Source organism: Perissodus microlepis, chromosome 15 (genome assembly GCF_051167445.1).
Source record: "Perissodus microlepis isolate ML-2025 ecotype Zambia chromosome 15, ASM5116744v1, whole genome shotgun sequence".
NCBI lineage: Eukaryota > Metazoa > Chordata > Actinopteri > Cichliformes > Cichlidae > Perissodus > Perissodus microlepis.
Genome location: NC_140475.1, coordinates 37,706,374 through 37,734,104, shown reverse-complemented (window position 1 = coordinate 37,734,104; position 27,731 = coordinate 37,706,374). Strand labels below are relative to the sequence as shown.

Sequence of the window (27,731 nt, the reverse complement as noted above, 5' to 3'; positions counted from 1 at the left end):
ACATCAGCAGAAACACTTAATTCCAACTGTTAAGCATGGTGGTGGAGGGGTGATGACTTGGGCTGATTTTGCAGCTGCTGGATCTGGACACCTTGTTGTCTTTGACCCTATCGTGAACTCCTCTGTATGCCAAAGTATTCTAGAGTCAAATATGAGGCTATCTGTCCAATAGCTAAAGACTAAAAGTGGCTGACAGTGGGTCATGCAAGAGAACAATACACAGCAGCAAATCTAAAACAGAATGACTGAAAACCAAACTGAAATGTTGTTGTTGAAAATTAAGAGAGCTCTGCATAAACAAATGCCCACAAAGCTGACTGAACTAAAGCAGCACTGTGCAGAAAAGTGGCCCGAAATTCCTCTGCAGTGATGTGAGAGACTCGTAAAGTCATACAGAAAACAACTGCTTCAAGTTATGGCTCCTAAAAATTCTTCTAAAAGTTATTTAACTGTGGAGTTTAGTTGTTCAGATGATTGCACAGTGTCCTATGAAAACGTTCTTTTTCACATGACTGTATGTTTTTGCAAATTATAACTTTTGATTTCTCATAAGTCACTCAGTGTTTTCTTCTCTGTAAAACTTTAGCAGCTCATTAAGGGGTGTTGGTCACAACGAAGCCCAGGTAACGCTACGAAGCATGTAAAGAAGATGCATGAAAAGATGAACCCCCACACAGTCAGCCCTGTGAACACAATGATGAACCTGGTAAAAAGAAAGTTACATTAGAAATAATTACAGACTGTTATCTTTAAGAAATCTGGGTTTCTGTGAGTTTTAGACTCACAGAAACATCTGGTGTCCTTGGAGGAAGTCCACTAGATCTTCTTCAAGAGAAAGTGAAGACTGATTGATATACTGTATGAAAAACAATGAGGAGAGATGGAAAGGGTCCACACTGCTTTAATGAGGATTATGAGAAGAGAACACACTAATATATATAGGCCAGCAGAACTTGTATTTATATAATAGGTGGTTAGGAACAGTAAAATATTGTATTACTACTACTTTGTATTTCCGCTGTGCACATTTCACAGTGAAGCATGTGAACAAAAAACAACACTTGAATTGAGATTTAAGGACGTAGTGAAATGTACTCACTGCCATCTGGTGGAACATTAGAGACAGTTATTGCTCCAAATACAGAGTGAAAGCACCGTCAGCTGTGAAATCTTAGGTATGCTACCAAAGCTAATGGCTGCACAACATTGGACACAATGCTGTTTACTTCAGCGTTGTGTCCACTGAGCTTGTTTCCTAGTGGATATTATTTCATTTGAAAATAATACGTCTGAAAGATTTATTATCTAAAGGGTAATTTATCAATTTGCTGTCAGAGATTGCCTAATTGTTAGTGGAGCTGTTCCTGTATTTCCTCCATGGCAGTCTCTGGGGTCCTTGAAGAAAGTGGCATCAATCATGCGGGAGAGGAGAGATTCCCAGTATGGCACTGGATCTTGAGCGCGTCTGGCCCACAGTTCAGATCAATCCTGACACACAGATGAAGATCCCCCAATCTGCTCCTGTGGTCCTCTTAAGCACATCCATCATCCTTTTAACAGTTAGTCTCACCACACAAACTACCGTGCACCATGTCATAAATCAGACGGCACATAAAAATAATCTGACATGCAGATAAAAAATAATATAAAGACTATAATTAAACCACGAGAACAAACGTCAGCTTTCTTTTTACCTAAACACAGTGTTTGCTTAGTTTATTGGGATCCAGTCACCCTGCACATACGTGAAGTCTGATCAGGACTCATAGTGCTTCTTTTTCAACTTTTACTTGCGTGTGCATTTCTGTGGGGAAATACATTTACAAACACTCCAGAAGGGGGCGATCTTCAGCACATTCCTGGCCACTGGCAGCGTCGTTGCTGCAGTGATTGGATCTTTTGTGGCATCTCAATGAACAAAGAGGATCCCTAAACCCACCCAAGTTAAACCTAATTATGGTGGTATTTCTTGCATACCTTGACATTTGTTATTTTTTATGTATTTTGAAGGGAAATGGATAAGAACAGATAAGCCTCTCTCATATTTGAAACTGACTAGAAAACACATTTATAAAGCCAGGGAAACTTCACTCCAAATATAAATGCGTGTAACAGATATTTGTACTCGTTTCCCATTATCTTGTACATTTCTGGCTTCTTTTCACATGGTAACCTAAAACCTCTTTTTATGTGGGTGGTGGCAGTATGATTACCGGGGAGTGGTTAACATCTCGGTCCCGGGGGACAGGGCTGAAGAGCTGACATTGATGTCTTACTCAGATGGAGCCTCAGCTGCTACTCTCTTCCATCAGATCCTAATGGCTTTATTTAAAATTCAAAGGGGAGACACTCTGCAATATGACTCTCTTCTCTCATTCAGCCACTCTCATTTTCTTTCTCTCAATACAACAGGGAAAAGGTTGTGCATGAATCTTCTATTTGAAAGTTAATGTGAAGTAAGAGTTGTGATAGTTTTGTATTCTCCAATAATTTTTATTTATTATTATTATTTGAGTTTTTGACTTTTTTTAAATTAGTTTCTGTGTTAAAAAAAATCGGATTATTATTTTTTAAATGATTAGCTTTTATTTTTGTCTAGAGGGCTTATGTCAGATTTATGAAAATCAGTACAGGTGTTATAATAAAAACACAGAACTTTTTGAAAGCAGTTGACTCACAGACTTGTAGACATCCAAAGTCTCAATAAACATGTGCATCAATGCCTCATTGGGCATTATTAGTTGTAATAACACGGTTACCAAACCAACAAATACTAAAACTAAATATATTTTCTTTATAATTATATTTTATTTTTAAAACCCTTTTTTACGTTTTAGTTTAGTTAACAAAACTGCCTTTTTCACCAGGTTACTATAGTTAACTAAAAAGCATTTTAGTTAGGTCCCAACTTCAATAAGTGACTGATTGCTTCCTAAAACTACAGAAAACCAGTGTGTGAAAAGGCTGTGTCCTTGCAGGCTGTTTAGAGAACAAATATGCAGATAGGGCAATAGGATGAACAAATATATCATTATTTAGTTATTAATCAGGATTAACACTTAATCAGGATTGGGTATATCATATATTACAAAAATAGTGTCTGACCCAAACATTGCTTTTGTAATATAAGAATGTCTGTTTTGTCGTTTTGATCATTGTAAATACAATTTCGAGTATTAATTCTACTTTTCCTATAGACATTAAAGTTAATGTGATGTGATAATTTTGTTCGTACGATGGTGAATTCATCTGATTACAGAATAATCCCACTATTCACGAAAATGTGGTCCTTCTATATTTAAATCTCCCTCTTATTGCTGAACACTAAATTACTAAATAATAATGAAATAATGAAATAAATAATGAATATATATATATATATATATATATATATCACTAACATTGTGTATTATAATAAGTGTAAAAAATAAAATAAATACTTGCTGTTGAAGCAGATAAAACGCTTTACAGCCAAGAGCCAATCACAATAAGCCATGTTTGGTTGCTAGACAACGAGTGGGCCAATTAGCGCTATGCTTGGAGTGCTTGCGGTGGCGTACACTGTCATTAGGAACGACGGGGCTTAAGGAGACGGTCCGGTGCCAGCTGCATTGGAGAAATACGTGTCAAATTGTATCGTAAGGCAAGTAAGTTTTGTTTCCTCATGATGTAAACATTTAAAACACCAACTGTCGAGGCTACCTAACTTGTTCGTCCGGCTGTGGTAGCCCTCCGGCTTCTGTTTTCACTGTTCTGCGGTGGTAGCGCTCCGTGGACAACGTTAGTTTAGCGCTGACGGCTGGTGAGAAACCCGAATAACATTTGCTTTATTATGCTTTATTTATTTATTTAATTTCATCGGCAAACCTTAACGTTAGCTAAAATAATGCGTAACTGGACACTTTACTTACCTGGGATTTTTTGAGTTTCCAATAATTAGGAACACCGACTGCGCAGTTATGGTGTAATAAATCCTTCATTCAAACGGCCAAAAATCTTCATTTCCAATTTAAATAATTTTAGAGATGTTTTTAATATAGCTGCCAATTTTGTAAAGGGATGGAGCTGAACTTTTAATTATATTATATTATATTATATTATATTATATTATATTATACTATTATATGAAGGAAAGCTTTACTACAGAGAGCTTTAGCTTCCACCCCGTAAACATAAAGTTTAGTTTAGTTTCTGCTGTGGTCCCATCAAGTTCTCCGGTCTAAAATTTCAGTGACTATTGTGTATTATTTCACCATTACACTGTAAACACATTCTGTCAGGACTCAATTTGTGAATGGTGACTTAATGAGCTAAAGGTTAGTACTTGTTGAGTAGTCTATATAAGCCGGGCCCATGCTCCTCAGGCTTTGTGGCTGAAGGCTTGCCATCTGTTTCTGCAGACTGATTAAGTATCACTGAAACCAAAGGTAGGTCCCCTAAAAGTCACACTTCTCATAACAGATGGTGATAAGAGGGAAAAATGTCTGCGTAAGATAAATATTTTTAGGTCTCACTTTGGTACAGTAGCTGATGTCTTGTGAAGCGCTGTAAAAGGATGATGTATGTTTGAAGTAGTGTCAGTGAACACTGTTTATTTTGTTAGAAGGAAATACTTTCCTCACATAATTTTTTTCATTCATGTTTTTGAACGTGAATGCCTGCAGACAAACAAGCATGTTGTCTGTCTGGGATTAGTCTAATCAGCTGATAAGCACATTGAGATGAGAGGATCTCTTGTGTCCCAAACTGTAACCTGTTAGATACTCAGCCTGCACTGACAATGGTTTGATAACAAAAGCTACATCGTTAGATTTGAAGCTAAACATTTTAAATAAACACACTGTGGGGTAACTGCGAGTGCGCTGGATGTTTTCTGTGTAGCTTGTTGCCACTGATAAGTGAATAAATTACTTATCCTCAGACCGTGCTCTCTAGCTTCATGCCTCCACCGCTCACCACTGCCTCCCAAATCCTTGTAATCCAGACGAGTTGAATCGCTGCTGTTAATCTGATCGTCTATTTCAGGAGCAGGCTGCGTAGGTGGATCCCGTGGCAAACGTTGCCTGTCCTGCAAATGCAGTAGATGATCCAGAGACAAAGCCTGAGGTCTGCACTGCAAACATGCCAGAGTCCTCCCTGGGTGAGTTTTGACGTCTTTAAAGGCCACTGAATATATATCAGTGCAGTGTTGTACCTTCAGTTCTGAATGTCGACCTCAGCTTTGCAGTAAAGAACACTTAATTGATAAATATGATTGATAAAAGTCATTTTTAGTGACACCTAATAAATGTATTGTTAGACACTGAATCAGCGTAGAGTAATGTACAATACTTAACAGGCTTCTTTCTTTCTCCACAAGTCAAGGGCGGTCGCAGCAGCTCTGTTGAATATGGAGCATCCCCCTTGAGACAGTTTAGCCAATCATCACTGCTGCTGCACAGAAACTCCTACATGCTCAGTACCTTCTGCACAGAGCACAATGTGCAACAATGTCTGTCACACATCAATCAGGTTGGTAGCCTTGCACATTACCACAGCTGGCACTGATGTTAGGTACTCTATTGAAACGTGTACATGACTGCAGTCTCCTGCGTTTGTCTTGTACTTTTTTTTCTCTGCTAAAACAAATTAGCCTTTCAAGAAAATCTTTATTTGAATGAATTTTTTCAGGGACACAAGACAGAGAGAATTTGTGTCAGTCCTCCTTCACACTTTTCCCTTTGCTCTGCCTTTAAAGGAAATATCTTCTCTTGGCCTCCCACCAGTTTGGACAGAGTCGGGCGACAGCTCAGAGCTGAATATTGTGGCTGTGCTAAATTGCATGTATGACCTGATTCAGCTGCAGCGCCGGGGCCTCAGAACCCTTGAAAGCATGGAAGTGGAGCAGCTTAAATCTAGCAGCAATATCGATCACCTGCAGCTCACCATCACTCGTCTGAAGGTACACTAGCTCACCTGAAAAACACAGGTAGCATTATCTGTAGTAAAGCAACGTGCTGTTGGTGAATTGGCATTAGAGTTTTGTTTCTTCCTTTTATTTCTGAAAAAACAACGTCACATTGTGATGTGCATCCTTTTGTTAAGCTCTCCAAAACACTTCTGGTCTTTTACTGAGTCCCTGCCCATTGTATTATTTTTTAGGAGCAGCTCGAACTCTCTAAAAGAGAAAACACGGGACTTCTTGAGAGAGAACGGCAGCTGCAGCTGAAAGCAAAAAGTTTGCAGAGCTGTCTGAAGAATGAAAAAGAAGAGGTATTTTTATTAAGTGCTGCCACAGACAGTGTGAAACCAATCTGTGGCTTTCATGGTCTGGTATTTGGGTTTCAGGAGAAAGGGTGCCAATTTTATTAGAAGTCACAGTTTCTTTTATTCACAATCCCCTAGGTTCAGAAGCTTCAGAACATTATTGCAAGCCGGGCCAGCCAGTACAATCACGAGATGAAAAGGAAGGAAAGAGAATTTAACAAACTGAAGGAACGACTGAATCAGCTGCTGGTTGACAAAAAGGAGAAGAAACAGGGTAAAATCCTCTTTACATCATTCGTTGCATCAATAGTTAATTCAGTGTCTTGCGTGTGAGAGGTGAAACTTCTTTTCTTTCGAGTCTCAGAATTTCTTATTTTCCCACATTTGTTCTCCTGGCTCTTCAGCCATTGATGTATTAAACAACATTGGGAGAGCTGATGGGAAGAGAAGCCTTTGGAAAACTGAAAAGACAGAAGCAAAGTAAGTTCACTTCTTTTATATGTCAAATCTGGGTTTTGACTGCAAAGAATCAACTTAGGGCACCAAGTTAAATTACTAACATTTAACTGTTAGTGTGAAGATGCTTTTATTTCTTGACAATATTGATTGTATGTGCCAAAGTTATAGAGGTTCAGTCTGATACTGCCTTAGTCACATGATCCTAGAGACTGGGCAAAATGCTCCATATTCTCCAACTAATTCTTGAATAGTTGCAATTTTTTTTTTTATTTACTGGTTGCAGTGGTGAGGCACAACCTTTACTCCGAATGCCAAAATTCTCAGTTTCCAGTTTGTGTTGCACCTTCCACAGTTTGACTAGCACTCGGTGAGTAGTTGGCAAGTGTTTGCAGACAGCATGACAGCTACAGTAACCGCGGCTATCTGCTAGTGACCAAACTAATCATAAGGTGGTCTTTGGTGCATCACTGCATACCTCTTTGTGATTATGTTCACCTATTCACCAGCAACCTCCAATAACCACTCGCCTAGAGACACTGGTGTCTAGACCTGTGTGACTAATATGACCGGAGAGTGGAAAGATGGCATTAGAGAAATGACCCCTCTGCTCAATCTTCTTTGTTGCTTGCATAAAATGTTAGTAAGGGTGGCCAGTGGCACTCTGAGAACCCTAGATACATAGGTGAACCTTTTTTGGATCAGAGAAACTCCTCTATGTTAGTCACTGTACTTTGGAGCCTCAAACAAGAAGCAGATTAGTGCCTTTGTCAGTTTTCTAGGTCACTCTAATGAACATTTTTGGCAGCATGAACCTCAAACATGGCTGGCACTAATCTTGGATGTTTCCTCTTAAATTGAGCGCAACTGTCTAACTGATAAGAGACCTGTGTTTCTCTTCATAAGGCATGAAGGGGAAATGTATAAGACTCTGCTGAGCGACTATGACGCTCGCCAGAGAGAGCTCGTGCTGGAAAACGCAGAGCTGAGAAAAGTGTTGCAGCAGATAAAAAAAGACATGGTGTCCATTCTAAGTTCAAGAAAACCAGCTGCGAAAAGCGACAAACCTGAACACAGTGGCGTACAGGTAGTGTTTGATCACCTTTTGTATACTTTGTATTTTTCTTTTGCGACTCTTCCGTCACATTTTAAAGCTGCTGATGACATTTCCTCGCAATTTTAAACAATCAGCCTCCTTCTTTGTTTCACTTAGTCGTTCAAAAATGTTTGTTAGATGTGCTACCAGCAGACTGGAAAATGTTTGATTTATTTATTCACTCCAGGCCACATCGGAGGAGGACGAGGAAGAGGTGTTCGATTCCAGTAAGGAAAGTGTAGAGCTTTATTGCTTTCATGCCCGGGAGAAACTGACCAACAGTATTCGTCTCCAGTGGAGAAGACTTAAGAGCCACGTGGAAAGACTGGACAGCCAGGGTAAAATACTGTGACATCAACGATTCCTCACTAATGCAAATAATTGTTTAAATTATTAACTGAAGCCTCTGCTGTGATTGCTCAAAGAATTAAAAGTCAGTATTCACACATGGACCTGTTATGTTTTTTTGTCTGTTAAAATCAAGAAATGTTATGAGCTGATTGGAAGCAAAAGATAATGAATGGTTTGAATATTTTATATACAGCGGCTCCGTCACTTTGTGTTTGATGTTTACTTATTGTTCCTTCTTGTTGAGTTCAGTATTTATAAGACACGTTTATTTGGGCTTTTTGCTCAGCATCCTTGGTTCAGATGGTGGAAAGCAAAAACACTGATGCTGTTCCACAAGAGACTCAGGAGGAAGAGATGGACAGACTAAAGCTGGAGATCCAGCAGTGCAAAGACTTTATTCAAACACAGCAGCAGCTCCTACAGGTACGGGTGAATTAGCCCTGAGGTTGTGTGGATTTAAAAGCTGAAATTTGCACAGAGACAGAAAGTGTCTTTAATATTTATCGGTGTTGAGTGAAAGGTAATATACATTTACCAAAGACAGGATCAGAGATGTCTGCTACTTCTCACGTTACTCTGGAATGAACACCTGACTTACTGTTGTTTGTGTTTTGGTTGAAACTCATTTTGTCCTATAAATAATCAATAAATTGTTGATTAATCCATCCACGTTCCTTTCTTTCCTATAGCATCAGGTAAGCTCTGCATGTGATGAGGAAACCGCATCCCTGCTAAGCAATTGCTACATGCTTCAAGAGAAGGAGCGCCTCGGGGAGGAGTGGAAGACTCTGGAGGAGCAGAGGAAGATCTTTGAGAGGGAGAGGAAGAACTTTACAGAGGCAGCCATCAGACTGAGCCACGAGGTGATTAAAAACAAATATTAGTTTACATCTTGTGCAAAGTTGTGTGCATATGACAGGTTACTGACTTCAGGTAAGATGTTTGAACTGTTTTTAAAACCTTTTTTTTTGGTTCATTTTGCAGAGGAGGGCCTTTGAGGAGGATCGAGCAACATGGCTCAAACACCAGTTTTTAAACTTGAGTCCATTTGCAGACTCAAAGAAAACCCCATTGTTAAAATCTAAAAGTGCCTTTTTGATATGTGAGTCTCTCAGTTTTCTATCAATTTCCCTAAAATGAAGAGCAGCAGTTGCTTTAGATGGTTTGAAAATGTTACATATTAACACGAGTTGAAAAAAGGAAAATATATCCAAATAGACTTATGACTAAGTTTCTTTTTAAGTGATGAGTAATTTCCATCAGTTCCAGCAGTCATTAAATCTGCCTCTTTTTTCCCCAGCAGCTGAAACAGAGGCGGCTGCGACGGTGGCTCCAGAAAAGCTCATCAAATGTCATTCAGACACAGCCTCCCCCACACCCAGGTGTGTCGCGCTCGCGTCGGCTTCCACCACTGACCTGTATCGCACGCTTTGCTTTATCCCAGAAAACAGGTGTGGTTGCTTTATGTGTACCACAATTTCTGAATTAGTAATAAGCATGGCATAATGTACCTGCATGAACTTAATTTGAAGTTTTCCCCTCAATGTGATTGCAGCTCAGTGCAACCAAAGACAAACGGGGGACATGTGGAGGAATCGGGCACGTTTTGTGGAGATGTTTTCGTCCAGCACCAACAGTGGGAGTACAGCGAGGACCACACACTCTCACAGGAGAAGAACAGCTCCATCTGAAGCCAAAAACTCCCATCACTTGAATCAGACGTATCTTTAATGTCCAGTGTTTATGTCTCACAAATGCGTCTGATGGGTGGATGCCAAAGGCCCACAGATGGACTGTAAAATGATTAAACAGCTTAAGAAGGAAAGAGCGTTAAGAGTGACGTTCTGGTTTGCTGGATCTGTATTAATGTACTGCATATAGTATGTAGTTAGTTTATTTATTTATGGTACTGTAAATCATGAATTGGCATATCTTACATTTAGATGCTGCTGATTCAATATGTGACAATATGTGACTGGGTAAATGAAATCAAGTATGCCGGCTCTGTTTACAACACTGAGAATGTGACTGAGTGACAGCTGCATTTTTCCAGTAAATGTTGCTGTTAGGTTTATAACAGGTAGTATATCTGCTGCTTTGAATAGGAAGAATGTAACATCTTGCACAATTTACATATTATGTAGAAGATAGTGACTTTAGACCACTGTGACGTTAATATGATTTGTCATGAAACAATTTGTTGCTTTACTGTCACTTTTCTTTTAGGAGCTTTGTGTTGACAGGTGGTCGTTATTAACATTAACATTACCAAATGTTAAATGACACGTTCATGTTCACGCTCATTATAGTTTTGACTTCTATCGGGGAAGTAATCACTGATTATTTTATTTTATCATCACTGCCTCTCCTGGTTCCCATTCCTCTGTGGTGGACTGAGACTGGAAAACAAACTGCACTATAAAAAGAATACCATGGCACCAATAATTATAGCGATTCAATGGGTGTGTTTATTAGGAGGTAAAATAAAATACTTTATCTATATGAATAGAATACACTTGGTTTTGTATGCTAAACACGGCATCATTCATTAATGTGTGTTTCAATGTTCTTCCTTTGCACAAAATGAGTGCATACAAAACTTCTGTTGACTTCAGGACATCACTATGTGTGTGTGTGTGTTTCTGAATCACTAGTTCATTCGAAGTCAACGGTAGAGGTGGACGGATTGATCCAAATAGTTTCGATACCAATGCTGGTATTGGTATCAGATCAATACTTTGTTTCTATCCTCTTAAGTTCAATTTCATTCATAGCCTAAAGCACATTTAAACAACAGAAGTTGACCCAAAGCTCTTTGGAAACAGGCATATTTACATTCCATGTCCAAAAAAATCTCAAATTACACAAAAAGCTGAAAGGTGTGTTTTAGTGGTTTAAGTAATTATTGTGCAAAGTAAAAATCACAGTAGAAGTCTTTAAAAGGCGTTCAGAATTTGCAAAATGATTATGATGTATCTAATAAATGATAACACACTGCTCTTCTCTACATAAGCTGCCTTTATATGTTAATAGCATCACTATCAGTGTTTGGATCGATACCAAAATTTGGAGAATTACACAGCACTTGTCATCTGGCATGTGCAAATTAATTGCAGTCACCACTCTGTATAAGGGAAGCATTTATGTGGATGATATCACGGAAAGCAGGGAAGTGGATGGAGAATATGGATCACTTATTTAAGCCAGAAGGAAAACTGGCAGTTACTGAATTTATATGGGTGCGTTCAGCTTCACACTTTATTTCACAGATGATCTCATTTCTATTGTCTCTGTGTTACAATAAATGTAATAAACAGTCTTATTCGGTACAGATTTTCCTTTTGAAATTCGCCAGAGTTCATTTTTAGCTCAGTAAGTTTATCTGGAGATTCACTTTATTTAAAATAACATTCAAAACATACATGTAATGTCTGAGACTGACAGTGCTGTTGTTAAGCACACTGAGCTGTGCAGGTGCAGGCGAGGTGACTCTCCGTAGTTTCCATCAGGTCCACGCTCTTATACACGCTGGAGGGGCTGGAACCTGCGGACGTGAAGGGAGCAAAAATAATTAGAAACTCCGTGTTTTTCTCTACGATGTTGCATTTTTAATCTTTGTAGACTCACCAGCTGGAAGGCAGTGGAAGCCAACAGTGACGCTGGTGGAGCGCACAGGGAAGCACCCAGGCATGCAGCGCAGTACAGGGTCGACAGAGTAGCACTTGGAGTTCTGAGCTTGCATGTTTCCCTGCTTCTCCAGCTGCACCGATTCATGCCTCATACGGCACTCTGTAACAGCAGGGATTTTAGGGTTCCTGATAGATTCAGTATATTTTTGTTTGGAAGACTTGCCATGATTACATCAGATATCTTTGTCTTACCAGCGGCGTCTCTGCAGTTCTCAGCTGGCAGAATCCAAGAATGAGCAAAGCTCACTGCTGTCGTGGCTATCCATCCAGTGGGTGTGCGATACTCCTGCATGGTCTCCCCGTCAGCCTTTCCGCAGAGCCCACAAGTCTTCCCCTTCATCCAGTCCACAACTTTAATCTGCATCGTAGGATCACGTGATTAATCAGACGTCAATTTTAACTGAATTTCCATCTCTCTTGGTCTTTTTCGTTTTTCCTTTTAAGCTCATAACCAAAGTTATCAGTTTTGCTTTTACCTTCCATGACTTCTTGTCAAAGTAGACTTCATGAAGACCATAGCTAGCTGCATACACAGAGATGCCTTCGCCACTTTGTTTGATCTGGATGTCAGCTGTAAGACAAAAAGGTTCCATGATTACTCTCGTTTTTTCAACACAAAGATCTGGGATAAAATTTGATCGTAGATTTGATTGTAGTTTGCAAAATCCGATTCAAAGGTTTTAGACTGCATAGAAACCTCGGGGATAATGATACGGCAGGTTGCTCGTGAGTATTTCCAGCCCGTTCACATCCACAGTCACACTGGTTCTCCTCTGATAGAGGTCAATGTCTCTGCACGAGAAGAAATAAAAAGACTCAGTTTTGTCAAAAACCAGAGTTTCTTTCGTGTTTTTAATGAAATCTTACACGTGAGCAATTTTCACACTGATCTGCTTCTGTTCAGTGCGATCCTTCCTCAGTAGAACGATGAATTTCAGCTCGTCTGTGCCATCCTGTGCCAGAACCTGATAGCAGTTTGAGGGCATCTCGTTCTTTAATTTCTTGTTGTTGAATGTGGTCAGTGTATTGCCGGTGAAGCTACATTCAGCTGAGGAGGGGAAAAAACGTACATTTTTAATTTAAATGATGTGTCAGAAAAGGACACGGCCTGTCCACGTTTAAATGACAGGCACGAGCCATTACCTGCGCCAGCCGCAGCTAACAAGTGCTTGACCTTTCCAGAGACGTCACTGAAGGGAGTAAGATCTTTGATCTCGTTACTTGGCAGAGTGATGGGAAGATGCAAAGCCCGCTTATGAACAGTGCTCTGTAAACAGAATAATTATTGTGAGAAAAATCAAAACATATGATTTTGAAACAACAACTTTGCTGTTCGTACTCTCGGTGTTTTCCAAATCAGGTCGATGATCTTGTCAGATACTACAGCCACAGTAAGCGAGAGCTGCTTGTCGCTGTTTCTGTCCTTTTCCTGAATCAAGCCGGCTGGCATGTGAGCAGAAACGTACTTATACATCCTGCAAAGGAATTTACAAATATCAGATGGTTTCATATTGTCTGTATGACATGCGTGACAGTGTCTGTGAAGTTTCATACGTCTTTGCACACTGCTTGAGATCAGACGGTAACCGATTCCAGTCCACCTTCAACCGAGCTGCAGGGTTTCGACCGACAAGACCAGTTTCCGCTGTAATCGCGGTGTCATATTGGTTGCATTCTGCTCCCCAGTTCATTTTAGCCTAGAAAGAACAAATCGAAATGACAAATGGCAGAAAGGTTTAGGTTCGTTTTTTTCGTGCTATGCTTAGTTCAACATCCAAAAATAAGCCAGACAGTGTCTCACTTTGACTTTGTGCATGCTCAACACGGCTCCATCAGCACAGAGCCTCCAGTTGTTATCAGGAACAATGTCATCTAGAATGATTTGAAGTCTGCTGGTGGTTTTGTCCATGTAAGCAATGAACTGGTATCCCTGATTCTTCTTGTCAGCTTTAACAGCACGGAAGATCATGCCAAACACGGCAGCTTGACTGTCAAGGAACCGCTTCTGTGGGGACAATTATTCATGTGAGTGCATCCATAAAATCCCTCACCGGAAAGAAGATTTGACGGGATTTGACCTTATGTTGGATAGCGTCCAAGCTTGAGCCACTGCTTCTGCTTCTGAAAACCTCTGACGATGTGGCTCTAGAGGTGTGATGCTACAAGAATGCCATATAGTGCCATGCAAAAGACATGACACAAGTTACCACCTGTGCAAACTGTACAATGTGCAGTATTGTCATACTTTCAAACATGGTGTAAATGGATTCTCACTGGAGTCTTGTGGCCCTTGTGGTTTTTCTTGTGTTTCTCTTTGTGTTTCTCTTTGTGATTCTCCTTCGATTTGTGGCGATGACTCGCAGGTTGCTATGAAGAAACATTTGGTCAGCAACCACAGTGGCCATATTTCCTTCTGCTGTCACATATACTCAGATAACTATGAGATTTCAAATCAATTAAAACTATAGATAGAAAACAGAATATTAATAAAATGCTGACTTATACAATATAAATATTCAAACAGTAGTAGTGACAGCTCAAGCGGCTCTTTGTCTGAATATAATACAACATGTTTACCTTTCTGCGGTGCACACTGTAGTGAGAAGAGCTTGAACTAAGACTGAAGAGCGACGCAAAGCTCGATGCAAAGCTGGACTTGGAAGTACTGACAGAGGTGGAGAAGCTGAAGCTGCTTCTTTTGCTTGTGCTGCTGCTGCTTCTACTTATGCTGCTGCTTCTACTTATGCTTCTGCTGCTTCTACTACTACTGATACTGCTGCTTCTACTACTGCTACTACTACTACTACTACTTCTACTACTGCTGCTACTACTTTTGCTGCTGCTGCTGCTACTACTACTACTGCTACTGCTGCTGCTACTCCTGCTACTACTACTTCTACTACTACTGCTACTACTACTACTGCTGCTGCTGTAACGTCTTTTCAGCAACTGGACTTGTTGAGCAGTTGCATCAATGGTCTTCCTGCTAGAATGGGATGAAGAGCTGGAGTTAGAGGAAGAGGATCTGACAGGAAGGCGAGAGCTCCTGGAACTGGAGGACGAGGAGGAGGAGGACATGGTGCTATTCTTCTGGGTAGAGGCCAGGATTTTGTGGAGCTTCATTAAGACTGGTGTTTCCTCTGGGATTTCTTCTTCTCTAAGGGTGATGTGTTTGATGATCTTCTGTGCAGCCTTACTTCCAAGTTGAACCTCTAATTCCAGTCTCTCAGCAGCTTCACCTTCGACTGAAAGCATCATCAGTTAATGCGGTTAGCAGCTAATTTCTGCACTGTGTCACTAGAAAAAGCACTTTTCTAAGTTCTTACTTGGTATGACAGAAAAAACGGCAGAGTGCTTTCCAGCCAGTTTATACACTGCAGCATCCCCCGTGTGAGCAGTGGCAATCTTGAGACAGGCCTTGAGTCCAGCGTTAACAGTCTGAGCGCAGTACTTCTTCTTACTCTTCACCATTTTAGATTTGATGTGCATGCCAGCTTTCTGACGTTGAGAAATGAACTCTGCGGATCTTGACTATGAGGAGAAAGTATGTAAATTACATAAAAAAGACACAATATTTTTTTATCTCTCTAAAACGGTTTAAAATTCACCTCATTAGCAGCATCAGAAGAAGTGTTATTCGATATAAGAATCTGTCTTGGGTTGGCAGGGATCACAGGAGTGATACTTTCTCCCGAAACAGGATTTCTTACCACAGCAAAAGTCTCAACCCTGTTAAAGAGAAGAAAGGATGAACCGTAATCATCAGTGCAAAGGTAAAAGCATCTCAGAAGCGATGTTTAAGAATATGCAATAAATTAAAGATGTCATGGCTTACTCCACAGCTGTAATGTTTTCAGGCACTGAAACAGGAAGAGCTGTGAAGTTTAAGTAGCCCTCATTGATGTTAAATGTGACTTCAGTTTTGGCAGGTGCGATGGAGTAGAGTTTGGCTCTTGATACCATGACAGCCTGCAGTATGGCAGTGTTTATCCCGAACACAGCAAATGTGTTCACAGCCGCACTAGAAAAGGAGGACAGTTGGACATTATATTACATTTGTTGGTAACTTGTTATAATACAGCCGGCGCCCAAGAGGTTAATTCCCCTAGAAATAAGTGGAATTTCTTTATATTATACCTGAAATTACAATATAATTATATTTACCAACAAATGCCCAGAGGTAGACACAGTTGCATAAGGGTAATAATTTAAGTTTTTTACAAGAAAATAATAATTACACTGTTAGTAATTTTACATTATGCACACGTACCTTTAATCTGCATGTAACTTCAGGTATTTTAGAGGAATGGAGACATAAATTATGCAAATTATAATGTGAGTAATTTTAAATAGTACATAAATACTTGCATCACTCAGGTTGCTTGCACACAGACTCTATTCAGACCTTTTCTTTGCACTACTTCCAACCTGTTTGCAACTATTTTGTTCTCTAACGTGCGCCTTTCCCTTAATTTTGTATATATCCCTCTTGATTGTATATATTCCTGCTGTACACTATTTATATTTTATTTTGGCACAAATAGTGTGGAGCATCTGCAATTTTGTTGTACATGTACAATGACAATAAATGGCTCTTCTATTCTATTCTATTCTATTCTATTCTATTCTATTCTATTCTAATATCTTTAAATATTGCTTAAGAAAATTCAAGTAGTGCGTATCTTTGAGTATTTTACAGGAAAAGAGACACAAATTGTACCTTAATTTTTTTTAATTTGAAGAAAACAAGGAAATTCATGGATAAGTAACTTTAAGTAGTATGCAAGTAGTTATAAGTATTGTGTTTCCAGGAAAAGACAAATTGTACTGTAAGCAATTTAAACAACGGAAGTAGCAATAATAGTGAGTAAGCAGTGTGTAACTTTCGTTATTTTGCAAGAAAAGAGACACAAATTACACTGTAAGTCATTTTAAATAGTCAAAGGAGCTTGGAAAGAAAAGCGTCTGGACTTCTTTAAGTTGCTTGAAGACGCCTCTCATCCGAGAAGCTTCTTCAGTTCTAAGGTCAAATGGTGGGGAGTCCCAGATTTAAACCTAGTGGGAGTTTCCCCCCACAGGGGGACAAAAGGACCCCCTGATGATCCTCTAATCGCCTGAGCCAAGGTGTGAAACTGGGTGTGGGTCCCAATCAGCCAGGGTTTCGGGTGAGCTCATTGTGAAACCTGGCCCCACCTTATCATGCGAATTCCTGAGGTCAGATGGCCCAGGATGTGAGTGGGCGTTAAGGCGTCTGGGGAGGGAACTCAAAAGGGAACTCCCCACCATTTGACCTTAGAACTGAAGAAGCTTCTCGGATGAGAGGTGAAACATCTTCAAGTAACTTAAAGAAGTCCAGACGCTTTTCTTTGCAAGCTCCTTTGATTACGATGGCCTGGATGACTGAGAACCTTCACAGTCATTTTAAATAGTACATGAAAAGTTTTGAGTAATGCATAAGTAATTTTAAGTAGTGCGTAACTTCAGGTATTTTACAGAAACTGAGGCACAAACACAAAATTAAGCCAATTTCAGTGGGGAGTTTCCCCATCTCAAGTAGCTTAACTTTGCCTTTTTACATTTCAGTATTCATTATGCTGGTGTGAACCATTCAGGTAAAATAATTTCAGGTAAATTTCTTGGAAATTCCCACTTGATTCCAGGGGTAGAATTAAACCCTTAGTTATGTGCTGTATTATAAAGCATGAGCCATTTACTATTGTAGCGACAGCTATTGCCCCACCTTGGCGTGACCTTGGTTGTAATGTATATGTCTGCCTTGAGAAGGTATCTGAGATAAAAGTCTTCTGGCAGAGCTGGAGTTGTCGTGACTTTCACTAAGAAAACAGAGCAGAAAAGTTACTTTTCTGCACATTGTTATGATATTTCCATATTAATTTATTAAAAGAAAGTTTGCAACTTCTTCTTTCTTTGAAAAAAGTTTAAAAAAATGCTCAAAACTTTTAAAGAAGTTTTGGTGTTGATGGAAATATTAGGTCGTTAAGTAATATTAGGTGTTTTAGTTGATTTTTAGCATTTACTCACTTTGACCACGAACAGCAGCCACAGCAGCAGTGTACAGACCGAGCTCCATGGGAAAACCAGCTATAGTAGGCATGATACGTCTCACCTCATTAGCCAGCAGAGGCTTAACAAAGCGCCAAGTAGGACCAGACTGCAGAGCCTTGAAAACATCTCTACCAAACGTGTCAGCATCGTTATTGCCAAGGATGAGCTGCAGGGGAAGAATATTTTATAAATATTGCGTGTTGCAAAATCGTGATTAAACTGATCTTTAGGTTGATGGGTTGTTTGTTTAAATCGTACATTAAAGGTGTTGCCAAACCAGTTTTTGTCAAAGTCAACAAAGGCAACTTCTTGTCCAAAAAACTTGACGTAGATGGAAGTCAGGGGTTTGCTGTTGGGTGCAGACTTCCAGTGAGAGAGCTGTAGAGAGAGAGATGCAGTCCAGCTGATCACTAGTCTTCTGTTTCATTTTGTAGATAGCAGATAAGTTGTCCCTGTCATTCTTGTAACTTTATGGTGTTGCTTACAGCCTTAATGACATGTTTCATCCTGGTGACCCTGTCAGCACTATCAAAAACTGCTGGGTTTTTCAGAAAAGCCTCCTGTAGTCCCCCAGTTCTTACTCCCACCTAGAAAAAAAAGACAAGTAACTTTCAGGTTAGTTACTAAATATCTGGACTGATTTCGGTTTCCTTTACCTCCAGAATGTCAGCAGCAGCTCCAGCAAAGAAAGCCTTGATCCTAGTCGTAATAGATTTGGGCATGATGGTGGCAGCATCATTGATGTAGTAAGCAGTCGCAGCAGCACCAAGCATAAAGGGACCTAACAGAGAGTTTAATGAGATGCAGTTAAACATCATTAAATCGAAAATAAAGATCCAGGTTAGTTAAACCAGGCACGGCGATTCTCACTGTTATAGACGTCGACATGGATGGCTTTGCTGAAACGTGAGCTCAGTTTGTCCAGGTTTGGGCCCAACATTCTCAGGGCAGCTTTGCATGCTGCAGCACTGCAGTGATAACATGAAAGAGCTCACTGCAGGATGGATCAAATCACAGAGATTTATCCGATTGTGACGAAGGATTAGAAAGCACTCTTACACTGAGGCATAAATAACGCTGGTGCTCCTAGTCAGGGACTTCATGTGGGAGTAGGTGAAGCTGGCTACTTGCAAATTTGTATCTGTCTTCACAATATGAACAACAGCTGACACCAAACTCATTGAAGGTTTTGTCTCAAAGAGCACCATGCACGCAAGCATGCGGATCTCTGAATGAAGAGTCTTGTCCCCGTAGAGCTGAAAGGCTAAATACTGGACCTAATGTATAAGAGAACGCAGACTCAGTGTGGAGCTTTGTGCAAAAACTAGAATGATCAGGAAATCTCTGCGTTGATAATTCACCGTTTTAGGCTCCTTTTTGGCGATGTTCCTCAAGGCCATCATGGCTTCAGCATGAACTCTCACTGGCAGTGATGAACCTAATTTACTATGTAGGGGCAGCATCTTTGTGATTGTCTTGAGGCTAGAAGGATGCGCAGCATTTCCCAAAGCCTTCACAAACAGGATGATGTCCTCTGTGTTTCCATCGTTCAGAGCCTGTGCAAGAAGGTCTTGAATGGGCTGCAAGAGCAAATAAGGAAGTAAATCACCCATTCTCTCATTCTTAAATGTGTACGTGACTCTAAGGCAGCATGTAAGGTCAATGCTATATTACCTGTATGACCTCAGCAGGACAGGAAGTCCTCTCATAGCAGTGTTTGTAAATCATGGTACCGTAGCCAAGGAATACAATCTGGCGCAGAACTGGGTTTCTCGCGATGTTGCTTTCCTTTGTTAGGCTCTAAAACATTAAACATATCAGAGTTAAACGGCCCTTCTTACTCTGGACAAAATAACTTGACTTCACTAGATATGTTGAGATTTACCGACCTCGATGACCTCAATGGCCTCGGTGGTTGCTGTCACCATGTGAAACGAAGTAATCAAAGCCTGAACGGCTTCAAACACAGTTATGGTTTCTGCTAGGTATTTCTCTTTGATAAATCTCAGAGCATCAGGATTTCCCACTGCAGGAATGGCGTCCATGATCCATTTTCTGAAACAATAAAAAGGAAGTTTGCCAAATTGTGCAAATATCTTTACATGATATTTTAAACATTTAATCAGTGAAATCACCTGTGGGCAGAACTGCCTGAGTGTTTGCTCCAGAGGTTCTCCAGAGTTTCATTGGAGGCTGCACGGAGGAGTTGAACAAACTTCAAAAATTCCAGAGGTGCATCTTCATGAACTCTTCCTACAGCCTGTTTGACCAGGTGATTCAGAGTGTCCTCGAGCTAATGACACAGGGGTAAACGGGATATCACCGAGCACGGCACAGACTTTTAATTCATGTCTTAGGAATAATTTCTTAATTACGACAATACCTGAGACTCTATGTCGTTGATATTGAGGAGCAGAATGGGTAACTGAAGAAGCTCAGTGGAGAATTGATATGTGAGATTTCCACGGTGTGAATACTGAGCCAGGGGTGGTGGTGTAGTGGGTGCATAAGGGGGTGTTTGAACCTCAAGGAGCATCAAGGATTGCCTTGAATGTGGAAAGAAAAGTTCATTTATGTTCTTTGAATCAATTTTTGTATTCACAGTTGTTATGGACATACTTGGTCTCCATATGGGCAGCTCCATGCTGCTCGCTGAAAGGTGAGAACTGGATCAGCTCATGGACCGATGCCTCCTTGATCTGGATGCCATTATCGAGTGGTTTCATGATGTAACTGTATGATGAAACTCCTTTCAGGTTTTTAGTGTCCTGTAAGAACAAAGCTGTTGCTTGTCATGCATCCCGTCACTTTCACAGATGTTTCCCTGATATAAAATGTGTAAAACCTACCTCCTGGCACTTTCCACACTTCTCTGTGTATGCTAACCCCATGTCTTTAGTTATTCTTTCTTGACAGTGGCTCATATCTCTGGTCTTTCTCAGATAGACACGTTCAGCCTCTGTGTCCTCAGTGATGGAGTAAAGTGTCTTGCACACACCCTGAGTTCCAGCCTATAGAGCAGCACACATATTCAGTAGGGAGATTCAACTTCTTGTCACACACAGGTTTATAAAGATCTTTCACCAACCTCCTGCAACTCGTAGACATTTAGCGTCTTTTTGATGTTGAGCTGAAAGACATTCAGGATACCTCTGTAGATGTTAAGCACTGTTGTTGAGACGGTTTCAGGGGCGAAGACTTTTCCCACAGCACCATTGACATACTCAAACTTAATGGGAGTCATGAGCTCAGCTTGGAGGGCTGAAGTCAGCTCAGTTGCTGGGATAAAAGGATCCTCAGGCCAAATTCCACTATACTCCTGGAGCTCAGGTTCCTCAAGCTTTCATATAAGAGTAAGGTTTAATTCAATTAGTATACATGTAAAAGGTAAATGACTGCAGCTTGTGCAGGATTTTGATCTTTACCTTAATGAAGTATGTGTTCTGGTCTATAGCATTGATGCTAACTTTGCTGCTGATATTTAGTCCAGCTCTCGCTGAACCTTTCTCTAGCAGGCCCGCCAGGAGCAGCGCCTCATACTTGTACACGTAGGTTTTACCAGCTTCAAAAACAGGATCTGGAAGAAGTCAGTGAATGTAATTTATATGACTCATTTGTGAAATTATATGAACTATAAACTCTAAACCAGGCCTACAGTTTATGTTTCACAATGAAAACAGTATTAAACTTACCTTGATGTTGAAGATCACCAGCTGTAAGAAAATAAGAAAGAAATCAGTAATACAGCGAGTAAAATCTGAAACTATTACAACATTTGAAAACATAGTTTGCATTTTGTTTTACAAATTAAAACCAGAGGTAAAAGGAAAGCAGTGCACTGTAAATGTTAAAGGCCAAACATTGTGATTATACAAACCACTAATTCAACCCCAAATCTCTTAAGCATGTTTCAAAACTGAGCCAGACAGAGACTCAAAGCACAAGGAGATTTAGAAAAATCTGTTGAAAAAAAGAAAACACACACAAAAAAAATCTGAATCCACAAACAATGCCAAAACATATGAATGGGCTTGAATATGCTTTTCAGCAGTGTTTATATGTTTTGATTTATATTTACTGTGCAAATTACTGCATGTTCGCTCCAAAGACTCTGCTCTGAAATTTCATTATAATTGTGTACAATAAGACTTCTATTTTAATTCAGATAATGAAGTGGTAAAGATGAGCAACTAAACCAATGGATATGCAAAGTTTTGCTGGAAATGGAAATTTGAATGTCTTTGAATGTTGTGGTGGAATTTTCTGTTAATAAAGTCTGCAACAAGGTCAGCTGTGGTCAAGCCGCTTTATTTACTGCATGCAGGAGAGCAAACGCACATCAAACATCACAGTTCTACAGTCATGAAAGCTTTGTCCTTGAGACGTCACAGGTCTCTTTTATACCCTCACACACAACACCCTGTATCTTTTCAATTACAACTATTTTTCATCCCACCCGACTGTTGCTGGGCAGGAAAGGCTTCCCACTACCTATGCTCCAGGAAGCACCTGGACTGGTCTTCTTGGGAATTTTGTCCTTCTACACCTTAACAGTCAGTAGATACATAGTGAAACATCGTTAAGCATAGCTAAGCAGTTACACCTGGTCATATTGAAACACACGCACCCTTCATCTAAGAAACAAAAGGTTATACAAAATCCTACAGTGACTAAACACCTGAATCGAAATGTGAGGATAAACTAGAATTTTCCCCATTACAAAGTCACACTGTACAAAACTTAGCGGTTCTTTGTGAGTAGAGTCTACAGTAGCTGACAAACTGACCCATTTTAAACTGATCTTGATCATTTGAATTGATTTTAGTTATTAAAGTGAGCTAAAATATTTTTTCATTTCTAGTTCTAGGTTTTAGCTCCCTGCTTACAAGAAAAGTTGAACTGCTGGGTCTGTAGATATTAAAATTCACATAAAGCACCAAATATGTAACAAACACGCAGCATGTTTTCTGTTACATATGCCTAAAAATGACAACTTTTTTTTAAAGAGGCATAAACCCACTACCAATTTATAACAAGTACATAACTATAATTTGTCTTTACCTACATTCAACTCAATTCAAATGTTATTTACATATCACCAAATCACAACAACAGTTGCTTCAAGGTGCTACATTACACTGACATTACCATTCAACGCATAATCAATAAAACTCCAAATATGAAATCAGCATTATTTTTGAACATATTTATAAAATAGCAAAGTTTTGCACAAACATCATCACTCACCCACAACGGCCAGAATCAGGGCGAGCACGAGCGCTCTCATTGCTGACAGGGTGGTGCTGGTCTGCAGAGACAAGCAGCCTTTTAAAGGGAAATTTGTGCTGACAAATTGCACGAAGGTATGATTCAAACCCCTGGACATTTGATCATTGCACTCATATATCAGCGGATGAAAAGTTAGGGTCACCTGCCCTTGTTCTCTTCAAATATGGCAGGCTAAGTCCTGACGTGATGTGTAGAAATTTTCATTGCGTTTCATTCAAAAGTAAAACTGAAAAATAGAATTTTTTTTCACAACAATCTTATTTTGTTGCAGTGTATTTGCTGATGGGTTTATCTTTTCATTTTTTTTCCTGACATATAACTAGTCTCCCTTTATCCAAAAGACTCATATAAGAATAGCAAAAAGGTTCATTAAAAATAAGGTTTCACTGACATTTTCAGTTGTTTACATACATGTCAAGTGTTTGCTTAAATATTATTTGTCTCATCAAATCAAGACAGTGCCACTGATTTATTTATTTTTTTAATGTTGTAACATTTGTGGCATCTCTCCATCAAATTATTCAAATGTGGTTTCAAAGTTCAGATAAAGGGGCAGCGTGACTATTGCTGTTTGCTCACTTTATTTGTTGTGGTCAGACTGTGAAGGCTGTGACATTTTAGCAGATCTGCCTGCTCTGCTTTTATCTGCTGTCATGTTCTGACAGAGTTTATTTATTTTTGCTTAATTTCTGCTTGTTGCTTTGACTCTGTCCATTTTTCTGCCAAATATTATGATTTATGTGACGGTTGCTTAAGTAAAATTTACTTTGTTTCCATGTTGTTTTATTTAGCTTTTTACTTATGCTTCTAAATGTTCCCTTTAAAAAATATGAAATGTTGTGAAATATTAGACAGGACCAAAGACTATAAGATTCAATAAGATGACTATATCATACTTTTAATTGACTAAAATTGAGCAAATTCAGCTGATTATAAATGCAATGTATGGGGTCACCCCCTTTGCTCACCTTGCAGATCTCATCCCTTATTCCCAGTTTGAGTTTTTAATGGCTTGATCCAGTCCCAGGGCCCATGCTGGATGTCATTCCTTGCTCTCCACCCACCCACCGTCCCCACCCACCCACTCTGTAGCTGTCACTAGCAAATGAGACCAAAAAACAAAAAAACTAATCACATGACTTGTAAAACAGATTGATGATCAGAATGATTAACAGAGCTCAAGTTTCCCAACTGCAGTATCAATGAATTATATTCTAACTTCCTATAAAATTGACAGTGTAACATTACTGAATACTACATAATATTTTAACCATGGTAAGTACATGGCTGTGTCTCAGGCTTCTCATCAAGAGCCCACTTTCCAAATCCCATCTCATTTTATTAACAATGCCTTTTGTGCAATTGATGACAAAATTAATTTAATTCTTAAAGCTTCTCATCCCAATCCTGATATCCTAATATCATCCTATCAATGAAGTTAAGTATAATAATAACTATAATGATCTCACTTTCAATAATTTTGTTATCAGCATAGCTAATATAGGGAAAATTAGGCTGCTGATCCCATCTTTCACCCGTTGTTCAAATGGTCTTTAATGCAACTATCGAATCAGTCCCACGGCAGCAGAGCAATGCATGTATATGTCTGAGCTGTTGAAGTTCAAATTGAGCATCAGAAGACCAGAGCAGTCTGGGTTATGATTATGATTGTGGATGGCCGCTAACTTTCTGCTTCTTAATTCAGATAAAACTGAGGTTATTGTACTCGGCCCTGAAAATCTTAGAAATATGGTATCTAACCAGATTCTTACTCTGGATGGCATTACCTTGGCCTCCAGTAACGCTGTGAGGAACCTTGGAGTCATTTTTGACCAGGACATGTCCTTCAACGCACATATTAAACAAATATGTAAGACTGCTTTCTTCCATTTGTGCAACATCTCTAAAGTTAGAAATATCCTGTCTCCGGCCTCTGGGCCTGCGGCTCGGTCACTCTGGCACAGCTGGCTGCCGACAGAGCTCACGGACACGTCACTGCAACCCCCCCTGGCTTCTGCTCCGCGGCTGCTGAGTGACCCCTCATCTGGGGCTCTCCTCAGCTCTTTCTGGGATAGTGGCGCGGCTGCCCCTCTGTTGGTCTTCCTTGGTCTCTTGTGTTCTGAGGGCCTCCGGATGTCTGGAGTCTTGATCTCCTCCATACCTGCTTCATGCCCTGGTGGACGGGGCTATGACCCCCCAACACCCTCTAACAGATCATTACATATAGGAACCTTTTAAAAACAAGCGCGTTCATGCTCACAGGTGTACACACGGGGACTCACACACACAAACTACACCCTTTTTGGCTCCTACCTTAAAGCAGACTGTGCGCTGTCGATCTTACGTGCTGCACAATAATGTTTAATATTTAGTATTTACTGTTATATTCCCATAGATCATCATGATGTTGTTTATTCTATTGCTAAGAAATATCCTGTCTCAGAGTGACGCTGAAAAACTAGTTCATGCATTTATTACTTCCAGGCTGGACGACTGTAATTCATTATTATCAGGATGTCCAAAAAACTCACTGAAAAGCCTTCAGCTAATCCAAAATGCTGCAGCAAGAGTACTGACAGGGACTAGAAGGAGAGAGCATATTTCTCCTGTTTTGGCTTCCCTTCATTGGCTTCCTGTTAAGTCCAGAATTCAAAATCCTGCTCCTCACATACAAGGTCTTAAATAATCAGGCCCCATCTTATCTTAATGACCTTGTAGTACCATATCACCCTATTAGAGCACTTCGCTCTCGCTCTGCAGGCCTACTTGTTGTTCCTAGAGTATTTAAAAGTAGAATGGGAGGCAGAGCCTTCAGTTTTCAGGCCCCTCTTCTGTGGAACCAGCTTCCAGTTTGGATTCGGGAGACAGAAACTATCTCTACTTTTAAGATTAGGCTTCAAACTTTCCTTTTTGCTAAAGCATATAGTTAGGGCTGGACCAGGTGACCCTGAATCCTCCCTTAGTTATGCTGCAATAGACGTAAGGCTGCCGGGGGATTCCCATGATGCATTGAGTTTTTCCTTTCCAGTCACCTTTCTCACTCACTATGTATTAATAGACCTCTCTGCATTGAATCATATCTGTTATTAACCTCTGTCTCTCTTCCACAGCATGTCTTTTATCCTGTCTTCCTTCTCTCACCCCAACCGGTCGCAGCAGATGGCCGCCCCTCCCTGAGCCTGGTTCTGCCGGAGGTTTCTTCCTGTTAAAAGGGAGTTTTTCCTTCCCACTGTCGCCAAAGTGCTTGTTCATAGGGGGTCATATGATTGTTGGGTTTCTCTCTGTATCTATGAAGCGCCTTGAGGCGACTTTTGTTGTGATTTGGCGCTATATAAATAAAATTGAATTGAATTGAATTGAATTACTTCAGAGGTGTGATGTTTTCAGGGGTTTTTCTTTCTGCGCTGCAGAAAATTGTAAAACTATTGTGAACTTGGTGGATCTGTCCAGATCTTTGACTGGAAACTATTTCTATGAATGAGTGGTTCAAAAATGTGTAAGTGAAAAGCTGCCATATTTCAGGTCCCAAAGTCAAACGAACACTGAGGGATCACTGAGAGCTAAAAACGGTCTAACTTCTTTCATCTTTAATAAAATGATCAGTGTTGCTGCTTTACCAGGTTTAACAACTAAGTTTAACATCCAGGCATCCATGAAAACAGAGTTTATTCAATTTAACTGAGTTAGAGGTTAGCAGGAAGTTAGCTCGCTAGTTTCCACCTAAACATGATCATCATAATCAGTGTTACTAATTCATACACTGGTTTATCATCTAGACTTTTTGTCTCATCCAGCACCATGATCAGGTCCAGTTTTTATTTCATCTTTGATTTTTCAGCTGCTGTGCCTGAGCAGCCTCCCAGAGACCCTTTGTTGCAGTTAGTCTTCCTCCAGATGTCATGGTCCTGGGCCATGTTGGCCCAGTATTCTTAGTTTTCATGTATTTTTGTATTTTGTTCCTTATTTAGGCCATGCTTCCTGGGTTGCCCTGTTACGTTGTTCCTTATGTGTTTTCCCCTTGTGACTCTTACCCCCTGTGTGCCCCTCTGTGTATTTGAGCCCTCGTCTCTCCTTGTGTTTTATTCCATGTTTTCCCCAGCCCGTTATGTCTGTGTTCTCCCCGTGCTCTCTCTCCTCCTGTCTGAACCTCTGTGTACTTCCTGTTTTACTTTGACAGTCTCTCGTCAGTATGCGTCATGTTGTGTTCACTCCTGCCGCGTCTCGTTACGATTATCTGTGTCAGCTGTGTTCCCCGTGTGCTCCCACTTCTCTCGTTAACCCTCTGTGTATTTATGTGCATGTCTCCCTCAGTTCAGTGTCGCGTCGTCCATGTCTCCTCCCCGAACCTGTGTGTCTTTCTGTGTTCCCTCGGTCTTCTGTTAGCATTCCCAGTTTAGTTCTGTTTCTTTGTGAAGCCTGCAATAAAGCAGTGATTTTGAGTTCAGCTTTTCGTCTCCGTGAGTTTTGCGTTTGGGTCCTCTTCTGCCTCCACGCAGCCAGTTCATGACACCAGAAGCCATCTGGCTGCTTGATCCAGC

At 40.2% G+C, this 27,731-nt stretch overlaps 2 protein-coding genes across 4 annotated transcripts; one reads left to right on the top strand and one right to left on the bottom strand.

Moving 5' to 3' along the window:
* The first annotated feature begins 3,535 nt into the window (after positions 1-3,535).
* Positions 3,536-10,651, top strand: LOC146372650 (afadin- and alpha-actinin-binding protein-like). Of its 3 annotated transcripts, none has more exons than XM_084952573.1 (14): positions 3,536-3,643; positions 5,026-5,140; positions 5,360-5,511; positions 5,738-5,941; positions 6,142-6,252; positions 6,385-6,520; positions 6,651-6,726; positions 7,609-7,789; positions 7,986-8,136; positions 8,436-8,572; positions 8,839-9,012; positions 9,134-9,251; positions 9,453-9,600; positions 9,705-10,651. In XM_084952573.1, exons 2-14 carry the CDS (start codon positions 5,122-5,124, stop codon positions 9,838-9,840), a joined length of 1,743 nt encoding a protein of 580 aa, XP_084808699.1. In that variant the 5' UTR covers positions 3,536-3,643; positions 5,026-5,121; the 3' UTR covers positions 9,841-10,651. The 3 variants fall into 3 exon arrangements, with proteins under 3 accessions (XP_084808699.1, XP_084808696.1, XP_084808698.1); XM_084952570.1 differs by having other exon boundaries at positions 9,450-9,600; XM_084952572.1 differs by having other exon boundaries at positions 3,545-3,647; positions 9,450-9,600.
* Positions 10,652-10,737: 86 nt separating this feature from the next.
* Positions 10,738-23,221, bottom strand: LOC146372649 (vitellogenin-1-like). Its single transcript, XM_084952563.1, has 34 exons — positions 23,152-23,221; positions 21,597-21,617; positions 21,330-21,481; positions 20,993-21,244; positions 20,754-20,915; positions 20,524-20,672; positions 20,288-20,450; positions 20,040-20,197; positions 19,794-19,959; positions 19,579-19,704; positions 19,266-19,484; positions 18,964-19,181; positions 18,775-18,872; positions 18,561-18,685; positions 18,390-18,491; positions 18,163-18,282; positions 17,881-18,070; positions 17,579-17,672; positions 15,674-15,859; positions 15,447-15,567; positions 15,165-15,369; positions 14,416-15,083; positions 14,113-14,205; positions 13,917-13,997; positions 13,640-13,843; positions 13,393-13,535; positions 13,178-13,313; positions 12,982-13,105; positions 12,706-12,886; positions 12,536-12,630; positions 12,315-12,409; positions 12,031-12,196; positions 11,777-11,938; positions 10,738-11,693 (listed from the first exon to the last, which is right to left on the bottom strand). The coding sequence occupies exons 1-34, from the start codon at positions 23,189-23,191 to the stop codon at positions 11,602-11,604; spliced, it is 5,307 nt and encodes a 1,768-aa protein (XP_084808689.1). The 5' UTR covers positions 23,192-23,221; the 3' UTR covers positions 10,738-11,601.
* Positions 23,222-27,731: the final 4,510 nt, after the last annotated feature.

Excerpts from the sequence above, each read along its gene's own strand:
- LOC146372650 (XM_084952570.1), top strand. Across the intron at positions 6,727-7,608 it reads ACTGAAAAGACAGAAGCAAA|GCATGAAGGGGAAATGTATA; the intron begins GTAAGTTCACTT and ends TCTCTTCATAAG. Across the intron at positions 9,252-9,449 it reads TAAAAGTGCCTTTTTGATAT|CAGCTGAAACAGAGGCGGCT; the intron begins GTGAGTCTCTCA and ends TTTTTTCCCCAG.
- LOC146372649 (XM_084952563.1), bottom strand. The coding sequence starts at position 23,191 with ATGAGAGCGCTCGTGCTCGCCCTGATTCTGGCCGTTGTGG. Across the intron at positions 13,106-13,177 it reads TGATTTGGAAAACACCGAGA|AGCACTGTTCATAAGCGGGC; the intron begins GTACGAACAGCA and ends TTCTGTTTACAG. Across the intron at positions 12,631-12,705 it reads AGTGTGAAAATTGCTCACGT|AGACATTGACCTCTATCAGA; the intron begins GTAAGATTTCAT and ends CTTCTCGTGCAG.